Here is an 11,346-nt window from a genome sequence, read left to right as displayed (position 1 = left end):
GCCCCGGCAGCAGGGGTGACGTTGAGGCCCAGCAAGCGGTGAGCCTCCCTGCCGCACCTCTGCACGGTGAAGGCGATGAACTGCCTTACAAAGTTCCCTGTTTGGCCGTGCAGGTTGAGATCCAGCATTTCTATCAGGATCTCCTGATCCAAGCCAACGAGGAGCAGGGCTGAGATGACACTGTTTGCCAGTGTATCTGCCTGTGGCTCCTCGGGGCCCAGGATGCGGCGCAGCTTCCGTTGCAGCCAGGAGCGCAGGGGCCGCAGCAGGGCCGGGTGCTCCCTGAAGAGGGAAGCCCAGGTGGCAGAGGAGAGGCCGCCCGCAGGACGCCTGGGCACTGCAGACCATGGCCGGGCTGCCCGAAGACCTGCGGTGCTCAGTGAGGCAACGGATGCTGCGGCTGCTGGTCTGAGGACCAGCTCCTGGTAGTCGTTGTCCGCTCGCACGGTGTGGATGATGGACTGCACACCCTGTTTGCAAAGCGGACACTGGGGCCTGGTGCTAGTCCACCGCTGGATGCAGGGGAAGCAGAACTGGTGGCAGCACGGCATGGCGTATGCCGCGCTGTCCCAGTTGTCCAGGCACACGGGGCAGCGGGTGTCTAATGCTGCCTCCATGCTTCCACCAGTTGTGGTGGGCTACGGGGAGCGGAAGATGGCAGCGCGCTCCCCAGCACTGTCGCTGCAGCAGCAGCAGGTGTCACGCTGGAAGAGGACAAGAGGACAAGAGACATTAGTCACACACCGGCCCGGGAAGGGTCCCTCAAGGTGCCCCCCACCCCCCGCCACCAGTCCCCGTGCCGCCTACCTGTGCTGCTGCACGCGCCTCTCTGGGATGTCCCGTCTGCCTGCTGCCAGCAGGGTCGGGGTAAAGAACAAGTGGCTCTGAGACGGCCGCTGAGAGCTGCGCGAGCAGCACCCAGAGCTCGTTCCAGCACCGAAGCTCGCCCTGTCCACACTCCAGTCCTCGCACACACGCTCGGTCGGAGGCCAGGCACGAACTGCCAGGCTGAGCCGCTGCACCCACCTTCAAGCATCCGTGGTCTATGGAGTCACAGTCCGTTGCCTGGAGATGTCTCAAAGCATGGCTTGGCCAAGCTGCTGGGCGTGACTCTGGACTACTCGACCTTCACCTGGGGACATCGCTGCCCATCCCACAGTGATGCCACAGTGCATTGCTGGCTCATCACCATGAGCCGTCCTCACCTGCAGCACGTGCTCCAGCACCAGCACAAGTTCCACAGGTTTCTGGGCTTTTCCCAGAGCCACGGCCCACTCCATTCCCCATGGGCCCGGTCAGGTCGCTCTGGCCATGGCATGCAGCCCCACGCATGGCCAGCAAGAAGGTTTATTCAATAAACGTTTGTGTTTCTCTCTGATAGTTGGACTTGATGATCTCTGAGGTCTTTTCCAACCGTAACGATTCTATGATTGTCTCGTTGTTAGGCTGCAGGAGGAAGTCCTGCAGGCTCTCGCCACACTCCCGCTCTGCTGGCCAGCCCTCTGGGACCTCCAGGTTCCTCCCGAGGGATGTCAAAACCCAGGGCTGTCTGTGGGGGATTTTCTCCCCTTTGAGAACAATCAAACCACAGGGCTGCCTCCAGCCGCAAGCCTTGGCCCTCTGTTCGTACAAGGGCTTGCAACAGTTGGCCCCCAGTTGGCTTGTCCTTATCAACGGCTATTTGACATTTTTTATTGAGGAGATTCCTGGAGTCTGTCAAGGGTAACTTCCTGGTCCAGGCACAAGACGGACCAACCAGAGGTGAAGCCTTACTGGTCCTGGTGCTCACCAATGCAGAGGAGAGCATGAGAGAGATTTAGACTGGAGGCAGCTGGGTCTTCAGTGATCATGGCCTGGTGGAGTCTGTGATCTAGAGGAATGCAGGCATATCAAGAAGCAGAGTCAGGACCCTGAACTTCAGGAGAGCGAGCTTCTGGCTGCTCAAGGAACTGCTGAGTGGGATCCCCTGGGAAACTGTCCTTAAGGGCATCGGACCACAGCAGAGCTGGCAGCTCTTTTAGGACACTGTTCTGTGAGCGCAAGAGCTCTCCGTCCACCAGCAGAAGAAGTAGAGCTGGGGCGGGCAACTGGCATGGCTGAGCAAGGACCTGCAGCTTAAACTGATGGAAAAGAGGGAAACGTACAGGAAGTGGAAGCAGGGTTGTATAGCTTGGGAAGAATACAGGGACGTTGTCCGCATGTGTAGAGATAAGATGAGGAAAGCCAAGGCCCAGATGGAGCTGAACTTGGCAAGGGATGCAAGAAATAACACAAAGGGGTTCTACAGGTACATAGGCATGAGGAGACAGATGAAGGAGGGCATTCCCCCTCTGATAAAACAGGATGGAGAGCTGGCTTCCTCAGACATGGAAAAAGCTGAGGTGCTCATTAAGTGCTTTGCCTCGGTCTTCACTGGTGAGCAGGCTCCTTATGTCTGCCAGTACCCTGAACCTCTAGGGGTGGGTGAGAGGAGCAGGTTCCATCCCACTGTAACAGTGGAACAAGTCTGAGACCTCCTCATGACACTGAATGTATATAAGTCCATGGGGCCGGATGATACGCACCCCAGGGTTCTGAGAGAGGTGGCTGATGTGGTTGCTGAGCTGCTCTCCCTCATATTGGAAAAGTCATGGCTGTCGGGTGAAATCCCTGGTGACTGGAAAAAGGGAAACATTACTCCCATTTTTAAGAAAGGGAGAAAGGATGACCTGGGGAACTACGGGCCAGTGAGCCTCACCTCTGTGCCTGGGAAGATCATGGAAAAGATCTCCCTGGTTACCACGTTAAGGCACATACGAGATGAAGAGGTGATCCAACACAGCCAGCATGGCTTCACCAGGAGCAGATCTTGCCTGACCAAACTGGTGACTTTCTATGCTAGAGTGATGGCATCGGTGGACAGGGGAAGGGCAACGGATGTCATCTTCCTGGACTTCTGCAAAGCCTTTGCCATGGTCCCTGACCACATCTCTCTCTCTAAGTTGGAGAAGTATGGATTTGAAGGATGGATTGTTTGGTGGATTAAGAACTGGCTGGCTGGTCACAGTCGAAGGGTTGTGATCAATGGCTCTGTGCCTGGGTGGAGGCTGGTCACAAGTGGTATCTCCCAACAGTTGGTCTTGGGACCGGTGCTCTCCAGCATCTTTATCAGTGACATAGATGATGGCACTGACTGTGCACCCTCAGCAAGTTTGCAGATGACACCAAACTGAGCAGTGCAGTCCATACAGTAGGGGGAAGGGAAGCCATCCGGAGGGAACCGGACAGGCTGGAGAATTGGGCCCACGCGAACCTAAGGAGGTTCAACAAGGCCGAAAGCAAAGTGCTGCACTTGGGCCGGGGCAATGCAAGGTATTTCTACAAACTGGAGGAAGAAGTCCTTGAGAGCAGCCCTGCGGAGAAGGTCTTGGGGGTCCTGGTGGACGAGAAGCTGGACATGAGCCAGCAGCGTGTGTTTGCAGCCTGCAAGGCCAACTGTGTTCTGGGCTGCATTAAAAGAGGGATGGGCAGCAGGGACAGGGAGGTGATTGTCCCCCTCCACTTGGCTCTTGTGAGGCCCCATCTGGAGTACTGCGTCCAGGCGTGGGGCCCCCAGCACAAGAAAGACACAGAGCTCTTGGAACGAGTCCAGAGAAGGACCTCTAAGATGATCAGAAGGCTGGAGCACCTCTCCTATGAGGAAAGGTTGAGGGAACTGGGCTTGTTTAGCTTGGAGAAGACATGGCTCTGGGGAGACCTCTTTGGGGTCTTCCAATACTTGAAGGGAGTGTATAAACAGGAGGGGGTACAACTGATTATGAGGGTGAATAGTGATAGGACAAGGGGGAATGGTAGCACCCGGCCTCATGCAGCCCAGGACACCATTCACCAAGGCGGCCCGGGCTCCTTGCTGGTTCAGCCTGGTGTCCAGCAGGACTCCTAGGTGCACTCCAGCTGAGCTGGCTAACCCCAGCTGTCGTGCACTCCGGGGATGTTCCCCCCCAGGTGCAGAAGTTTGCCCTTCCCCTCTCTGAAGCCCGTGGGGTTCCTGTCTGGGATGCGGCAGTGCCAGCAGTGGCATGGGAGCAGGCAAAAGGGGAGAAAGCGTTGAGGATGGGGAAGCAACAACCGCTGTGCCGTTAGCAATACCAACACGTATTTTTGCGGTCTTTCTTTCTAGTTTATTTGACTGGTGACATTGGACACTGATGGCAAGGGTCCGTTGGGGCCGGTGTGTGTCCCAGCTGCTGCCCGGCCCCAGCCTCATCAGCTGCGCCGCTCTTCTATTGCTGCCGGCGGGGTGGCCTCTTCTTTGGTGATGCTGAGGCCTGGCAGTCACTCGCCTTCCTCTTCGGAGCTCTCCGGGGCTGCTGAGGAAGGCTATGGCCAGAGGGCCCTGCCACAGGCTGTCCTGGCTCCTCGCGGGGCACTGCCTGCTCCGTGCTGTCCGCTGCAGGGTTGGAATGTGGGTGGCTGGGACGCCCATGGAGGTCTTGTCCTGTCCTGCCCAGCATTTCGTCCCTGTTGGAGCTGGCAGGGATGCCTGAGGGTGCTGGGCCAGGGACAGGAGTGTCCTGTTGTGGGGCAGCTCTGGGCTCTGATGCCGGGTTGGTGTCCTGTGCCCCGGCAGCAGGGGTGACGTTGAGGCCCAGCAAGCGGTGAGCCTCCCTGCCGCACCTCTGCACGGTGAAGGCGATGAACTGCCTTACAAAGTTCCCTGTTTGGCCGTGCAGGTTGAGATCCAGCATTTCTATCAGGATCTCCTGATCCAAGCCAACGAGGAGCAGGGCTGAGATGACACTGTTTGCCAGTGTATCTGCCTGTGGCTCCTCGGGGCCCAGGATGCGGCGCAGCTTCCGTTGCAGCCAGGAGCGCAGGGGCCGCAGCAGGGCCGGGTGCTCCCTGAAGAGGGAAGCCCAGGTGGTAGGGGAGAAGCCGCCTGCAGGACGCCTGGGCACTCCAGGCCATGGTCGGGCTTCCTGGGAGCCTGCGGGGCTCGGTGTGGCAACGGATGCCGCGGCTGCTGGTCTGAGGACCAGCTCCTGGTAGTCGTTGTCCGCTCGCACGGTGTGGATGATGGACTGCACACCCTGTTTGCAAAGCGGACACTGGGGCCTGGTGCTAGTCCACCGCTGGATGCAGGGGAAGCAGAACTGGTGGCAGCACGGCATGGCATATGCCGCGCTGTCCCAGTTGTCCAGGCACACGGGGCAGCGGGTGTCTAATGCTGCCTCCATGCTTCCACCAGTTGTGGTGGGCTATGGGGAGCGGGAGATGGCAGCGCGCTCCCCAGCACTGTCGCTGCAGCAGCAGGTGTCACGCTGGAAGAGGACAAGAGGACAAGAGACATTAGTCACACACCGGCCCGGGAAGGGTCCCTCAAGGTGCCCCCCACCCCCCGCCACCAGCCCCCGTGCCACCTACCTGTGCTGCTGCACGCGCCTCTCTGGGATGTCCCGTCTGCCTGCTGCCAGCAGGGTCGGGGTAAAGAACAAGTGGCTCTGAGACGGCCGCTGAGAGCTGCGCGAGCAGCACCCAGAGCTCGTTCCAGCACCGAAGCTCGCCCTGTCCACACTCCAGTCCTCGCACACACGCTCGGTCGGAGGCCAGGCACGAACTGCCAGGCTGAGCCGCTGCACCCACCTTCAAGCATCCGTGGTCTATGGAGTCACAGTCCGTTGCCTGGAGATGTCTCAAAGCATGGCTTGGCCAAGCTGCTGGGCGTGACTCTGGACTACTCGACCTTCACCTGGGGACATCGCTGCCCATCCCACAGTGATGCCACAGTGCATTGCTGGCTCATCACCATGAGCCGTCCTCACCTGCAGCACGTGCTCCAGCACCAGCACAAGTTCCACAGGTTTCTGGGCTTTTCCCAGAGCCACGGCCCACTCCATTCCCCACATCTCGTGTGCTTGGCGCCAGTGTTTCACAGCAATCACCAGGGCCTTGGCCACATCTTCCCATGGGCCCGGTCAGGTCGCTCTGGCCATGGCATGCAGCCCCACGCATGGCCAGCAAGAAGGTTTATTCAATAAACGTTTGTGTTTCTCTCTGATAGTTGGACTTGATGATCTCTGAGGTCTTTTCCAACCGTAACGATTCTATGATTGTCTCGTTGTTAGGCTGCAGGAGGAAGTCCTGCAGGCTCTCGCCACACTCCCGCTCTGCTGGCCAGCCCTCTGGGACCTCCAGGTTCCTCCCGAGGGATGTCAAAACCCAGGGCTGTCTGTGGGGGATTTTCTCCCCTTTGAGAACAATCAAACCACAGGGCTGCCTCCAGCCGCAAGCCTTGGCCCTCTGTTCGTACAAGGGCTTGCAACAGTTGGCCCCCAGTTGGCTTGTCCTTATCAACGGCTATTTGACATTTTTTATTGAGGAGATTCCTGGAGTCTGTCAAGGGTAACTTCCTGGTCCAGGCACAAGACGGACCAACCAGAGGTGAAGCCTTACTGGTCCTGGTGCTCACCAATGCAGAGGAGAGCATGAGAGAGATTTAGACTGGAGGCAGCTGGGTCTTCAGTGATCATGGCCTGGTGGAGTCTGTGATCTAGAGGAATGCAGGCATATCAAGAAGCAGAGTCAGGACCCTGAACTTCAGGAGAGCGAGCTTCTGGCTGCTCAAGGAACTGCTGAGTGGGATCCCCTGGGAAACTGTCCTTAAGGGCATCGGACCACAGCAGAGCTGGCAGCTCTTTTAGGACACTGTTCTGTGAGCGCAAGAGCTCTCCGTCCACCAGCAGAAGAAGTAGAGCTGGGGCGGGCAACTGGCATGGCTGAGCAAGGACCTGCAGCTTAAACTGATGGAAAAGAGGGAAACGTACAGGAAGTGGAAGCAGGGTTGTATAGCTTGGGAAGAATACAGGGACGTTGTCCGCATGTGTAGAGATAAGATGAGGAAAGCCAAGGCCCAGATGGAGCTGAACTTGGCAAGGGATGCAAGAAATAACACAAAGGGGTTCTACAGGTACATAGGCATGAGGAGACAGATGAAGGAGGGCATTCCCCCTCTGATAAAACAGGATGGAGAGCTGGCTTCCTCAGACATGGAAAAAGCTGAGGTGCTCATTAAGTGCTTTGCCTCGGTCTTCACTGGTGAGCAGGCTCCTTATGTCTGCCAGTACCCTGAACCTCTAGGGGTGGGTGAGAGGAGCAGGTTCCATCCCACTGTAACAGTGGAACAAGTCTGAGACCTCCTCATGACACTGAATGTATATAAGTCCATGGGGCCGGATGATACGCACCCCAGGGTTCTGAGAGAGGTGGCTGATGTGGTTGCTGAGCTGCTCTCCCTCATATTGGAAAAGTCATGGCTGTCGGGTGAAATCCCTGGTGACTGGAAAAAGGGAAACATTACTCCCATTTTTAAGAAAGGGAGAAAGGATGACCTGGGGAACTACGGGCCAGTGAGCCTCACCTCTGTGCCTGGGAAGATCATGGAAAAGATCTCCCTGGTTACCACGTTAAGGCACATACGAGATGAAGAGGTGATCCAACACAGCCAGCATGGCTTCACCAGGAGCAGATCTTGCCTGACCAAACTGGTGACTTTCTATGCTAGAGTGATGGCATCGGTGGACAGGGGAAGGGCAACGGATGTCATCTTCCTGGACTTCTGCAAAGCCTTTGCCATGGTCCCTGACCACATCTCTCTCTCTAAGTTGGAGAAGTATGGATTTGAAGGATGGATTGTTTGGTGGATTAAGAACTGGCTGGCTGGTCACAGTCGAAGGGTTGTGATCAATGGCTCTGTGCCTGGGTGGAGGCTGGTCACAAGTGGTATCTCCCAACAGTTGGTCTTGGGACCGGTGCTCTCCAGCATCTTTATCAGTGACATAGATGATGGCACTGACTGTGCACCCTCAGCAAGTTTGCAGATGACACCAAACTGAGCAGTGCAGTCCATACAGTAGGGGGAAGGGAAGCCATCCGGAGGGAACCGGACAGGCTGGAGAATTGGGCCCACGCGAACCTAAGGAGGTTCAACAAGGCCGAAAGCAAAGTGCTGCACTTGGGCCGGGGCAATGCAAGGTATTTCTACAAACTGGAGGAAGAAGTCCTTGAGAGCAGCCCTGCGGAGAAGGTCTTGGGGGTCCTGGTGGACGAGAAGCTGGACATGAGCCAGCAGCGTGTGTTTGCAGCCTGCAAGGCCAACTGTGTTCTGGGCTGCATTAAAAGAGGGATGGGCAGCAGGGACAGGGAGGTGATTGTCCCCCTCCACTTGGCTCTTGTGAGGCCCCATCTGGAGTACTGCGTCCAGGCGTGGGGCCCCCAGCACAAGAAAGACACAGAGCTCTTGGAACGAGTCCAGAGAAGGACCTCTAAGATGATCAGAAGGCTGGAGCACCTCTCCTATGAGGAAAGGTTGAGGGAACTGGGCTTGTTTAGCTTGGAGAAGACATGGCTCTGGGGAGACCTCTTTGGGGTCTTCCAATACTTGAAGGGAGTGTATAAACAGGAGGGGGTACAACTGATTATGAGGGTGAATAGTGATAGGACAAGGGGGAATGGTAGCACCCGGCCTCATGCAGCCCAGGACACCATTCACCAAGGCGGCCCAGGCTCCTTGCTGGTTCAGCCTGGTGTCCAGCAGGACTCCTAGGTGCACTCCAGCTGAGCTGGCTAACCCCAGCTGTCGTGCACTCCGGGGATGTTCCCCCCCAGGTGCAGAAGTTTGCCCTTCCCCTCTCTGAAGCCCGTGGGGTTCCTGTCTGGGATGCGGCAGTGCCAGCAGTGGCATGGGAGCAGGCAAAAGGGGAGAAAGTTGAGGATGGGGAAGCAACAACCGCTGTGCCGTTAGCAATACCAACACGTATTTTTGCGGTCTTTCTTTCTAGTTTATTTGACTGGTGACATTGGACACTGATGGCAAGGGTCCGTTGGGGCCGGTGTGTGTCCCAGCTGCTGCCCGGCCCCAGCCTCATCAGCTGCGCCGCTCTTCTATTGCTGCCGGCGGGGTGGCCTCTTCTTTGGTGATGCTGAGGCCTGGCAGTCACTCGCCTTCCTCTTCGGAGCTCTCCGGGGCTGCTGAGGAAGGCTATGGCCAGAGGGCCCTGCCACAGGCTGTCCTGGCTCCTCGCGGGGCACTGCCTGCTCCGTGCTGTCCGCTGCAGGGTTGGAATGTGGGTGGCTGGGACGCCCATGGAGGTCTTGTCCTGTCCTGCCCAGCATTTCGTCCCTGTTGGAGCTGGCAGGGATGCCTGAGGGTGCTGGGCCAGGGACAGGAGTGTCCTGTTGTGGGGCAGCTCTGGGCTCTGATGCCGGGTTGGTGTCCTGTGCCCCGGCAGCAGGGGTGACGTTGAGGCCCAGCAAGCGGTGAGCCTCCCTGCCGCACCTCTGCACGGTGAAGGCGATGAACTGCCTTACAAAGTTCCCTGTTTGGCCGTGCAGGTTGAGATCCAGCATTTCTATCAGGATCTCCTGATCCAAGCCAACGAGGAGCAGGGCTGAGATGACACTGTTTGCCAGTGTATCTGCCTGTGGCTCCTCGGGGCCCAGGATGCGGCGCAGCTTCCGTTGCAGCCAGGAGCGCAGGGGCCGCAGCAGGGCCGGGTGCTCCCTGAAGAGGGAAGCCCAGGTGGTAGGGGAGAAGCCGCCTGCAGGACGCCTGGGCACTCCAGGCCATGGTCGGGCTTCCTGGGAGCCTGCGGGGCTCGGTGTGGCAACGGATGCCGCGGCTGCTGGTCTGAGGACCAGCTCCTGGTAGTCGTTGTCCGCTCGCACGGTGTGGATGATGGACTGCACACCCTGTTTGCAAAGCGGACACTGGGGCCTGGTGCTAGTCCACCGCTGGATGCAGGGGAAGCAGAACTGGTGGCAGCACGGCATGGCATATGCCGCGCTGTCCCAGTTGTCCAGGCACACGGGGCAGCGGGTGTCTAATGCTGCCTCCATGCTTCCACCAGTTGTGGTGGGCTATGGGGAGCGGGAGATGGCAGCGCGCTCCCCAGCACTGTCGCTGCAGCAGCAGCAGGTGTCACGCTGGAAGAGGACAAGAGGACAAGAGACATTAGTCACACACCGGCCCGGGAAGGGTCCCTCAAGGTGCCCCCCACCCCCCGCCACCAGCCCCCGTGCCACCTACCTGTGCTGCTGCACGCGCCTCTCTGGGATGTCCCGTCTGCCTGCTGCCAGCAGGGTCGGGGTAAAGAACAAGTGGCTCTGAGACGGCCGCTGAGAGCTGCGCGAGCAGCACCCAGAGCTCGTTCCAGCACCGAAGCTCGCCCTGTCCACACTCCAGTCCTCGCACACACGCTCGGTCGGAGGCCAGGCACGAACTGCCAGGCTGAGCCGCTGCACCCACCTTCAAGCATCCGTGGTCTATGGAGTCACAGTCCGTTGCCTGGAGATGTCTCAAAGCATGGCTTGGCCAAGCTGCTGGGCGTGACTCTGGACTACTCGACCTTCACCTGGGGACATCGCTGCCCATCCCACAGTGATGCCACAGTGCATTGCTGGCTCATCACCATGAGCGGTCCTCACCTGCAGCACGTGCTCCAGCACCAGCACAAGTTCCACAGGTTTCTGGGCTTTTCCCAGAGCCACGGCCCACTCCATTCCCCACATCTCGTGTGCTTGGCGCCAGTGTTTCACAGCAATCACCAGGGCCTTGGCCACATCTTCCCATGGGCCCGGTCAGGTCGCTCTGGCCATGGCATGCAGCCCCACGCATGGCCAGCAAGAAGGTTTATTCAATAAACGTTTGTGTTTCTCTCTGATAGTTGGACTTGATGATCTCTGAGGTCTTTTCCAACCGTAACGATTCTATGATTGTCTCGTTGTTAGGCTGCAGGAGGAAGTCCTGCAGGCTCTCGCCACACTCCCGCTCTGCTGGCCAGCCCTCTGGGACCTCCAGGTTCCTCCCGAGGGATGTCAAAACCCAGGGCTGTCTGTGGGGGATTTTCTCCCCTTTGAGAACAATCAAACCACAGGGCTGCCTCCAGCCGCAAGCCTTGGCCCTCTGTTCGTACAAGGGCTTGCAACAGTTGGCCCCCAGTTGGCTTGTCCTTATCAACGGCTATTTGACATTTTTTATTGAGGAGATTCCTGGAGTCTGTCAAGGGTAACTTCCTGGTCCAGGCACAAGACGGACCAACCAGAGGTGAAGCCTTACTGGTCCTGGTGCTCACCAATGCAGAGGAGAGCATGAGAGAGATTTAGACTGGAGGCAGCTGGGTCTTCAGTGATCATGGCCTGGTGGAGTCTGTGATCTAGAGGAATGCAGGCATATCAAGAAGCAGAGTCAGGACCCTGAACTTCAGGAGAGCGAGCTTCTGGCTGCTCAAGGAACTGCTGAGTGGGATCCCCTGGGAAACTGTCCTTAAGGGCATCGGACCACAGCAGAGCTGGCAGCTCTTTTAGGACACT

At 58.1% G+C, this 11,346-nt stretch overlaps 2 protein-coding genes across 2 annotated transcripts; both read right to left on the bottom strand.

The window, feature by feature from the left end:
* Positions 1–3,972: 3,972 nt before the first annotated feature.
* On the bottom strand, positions 3,973–6,086 carry LOC121113438. The gene is made up of 2 exons (XM_040705672.1): positions 5,404–6,086; positions 3,973–5,300 (listed from the first exon to the last, which is right to left on the bottom strand). The coding sequence occupies exon 2, from the start codon at positions 5,214–5,216 to the stop codon at positions 4,263–4,265; it is 954 nt and encodes a 317-aa protein (XP_040561606.1). The 5' UTR covers positions 5,217–5,300; positions 5,404–6,086; the 3' UTR covers positions 3,973–4,262.
* A 2,670-nt stretch (positions 6,087–8,756) lies between these two features.
* On the bottom strand, positions 8,757–10,205 carry LOC121113437. Its single transcript, XM_040705663.1, has 2 exons — positions 10,064–10,205; positions 8,757–9,960 (listed from the first exon to the last, which is right to left on the bottom strand). Exon 2 carries the CDS (start codon positions 9,871–9,873, stop codon positions 8,920–8,922), a length of 954 nt encoding a protein of 317 aa, XP_040561597.1. The 5' UTR covers positions 9,874–9,960; positions 10,064–10,205; the 3' UTR covers positions 8,757–8,919.
* Positions 10,206–11,346: the final 1,141 nt, after the last annotated feature.

Source organism: Gallus gallus, chromosome 1, assembly GCF_016699485.2.
Source record: "Gallus gallus isolate bGalGal1 chromosome 1, bGalGal1.mat.broiler.GRCg7b, whole genome shotgun sequence".
Lineage (NCBI taxonomy): Eukaryota > Metazoa > Chordata > Aves > Galliformes > Phasianidae > Gallus > Gallus gallus.
Note: the sequence above shows the minus strand (reverse complement) of the source record. Positions and strands in the feature narration are given on the sequence as shown.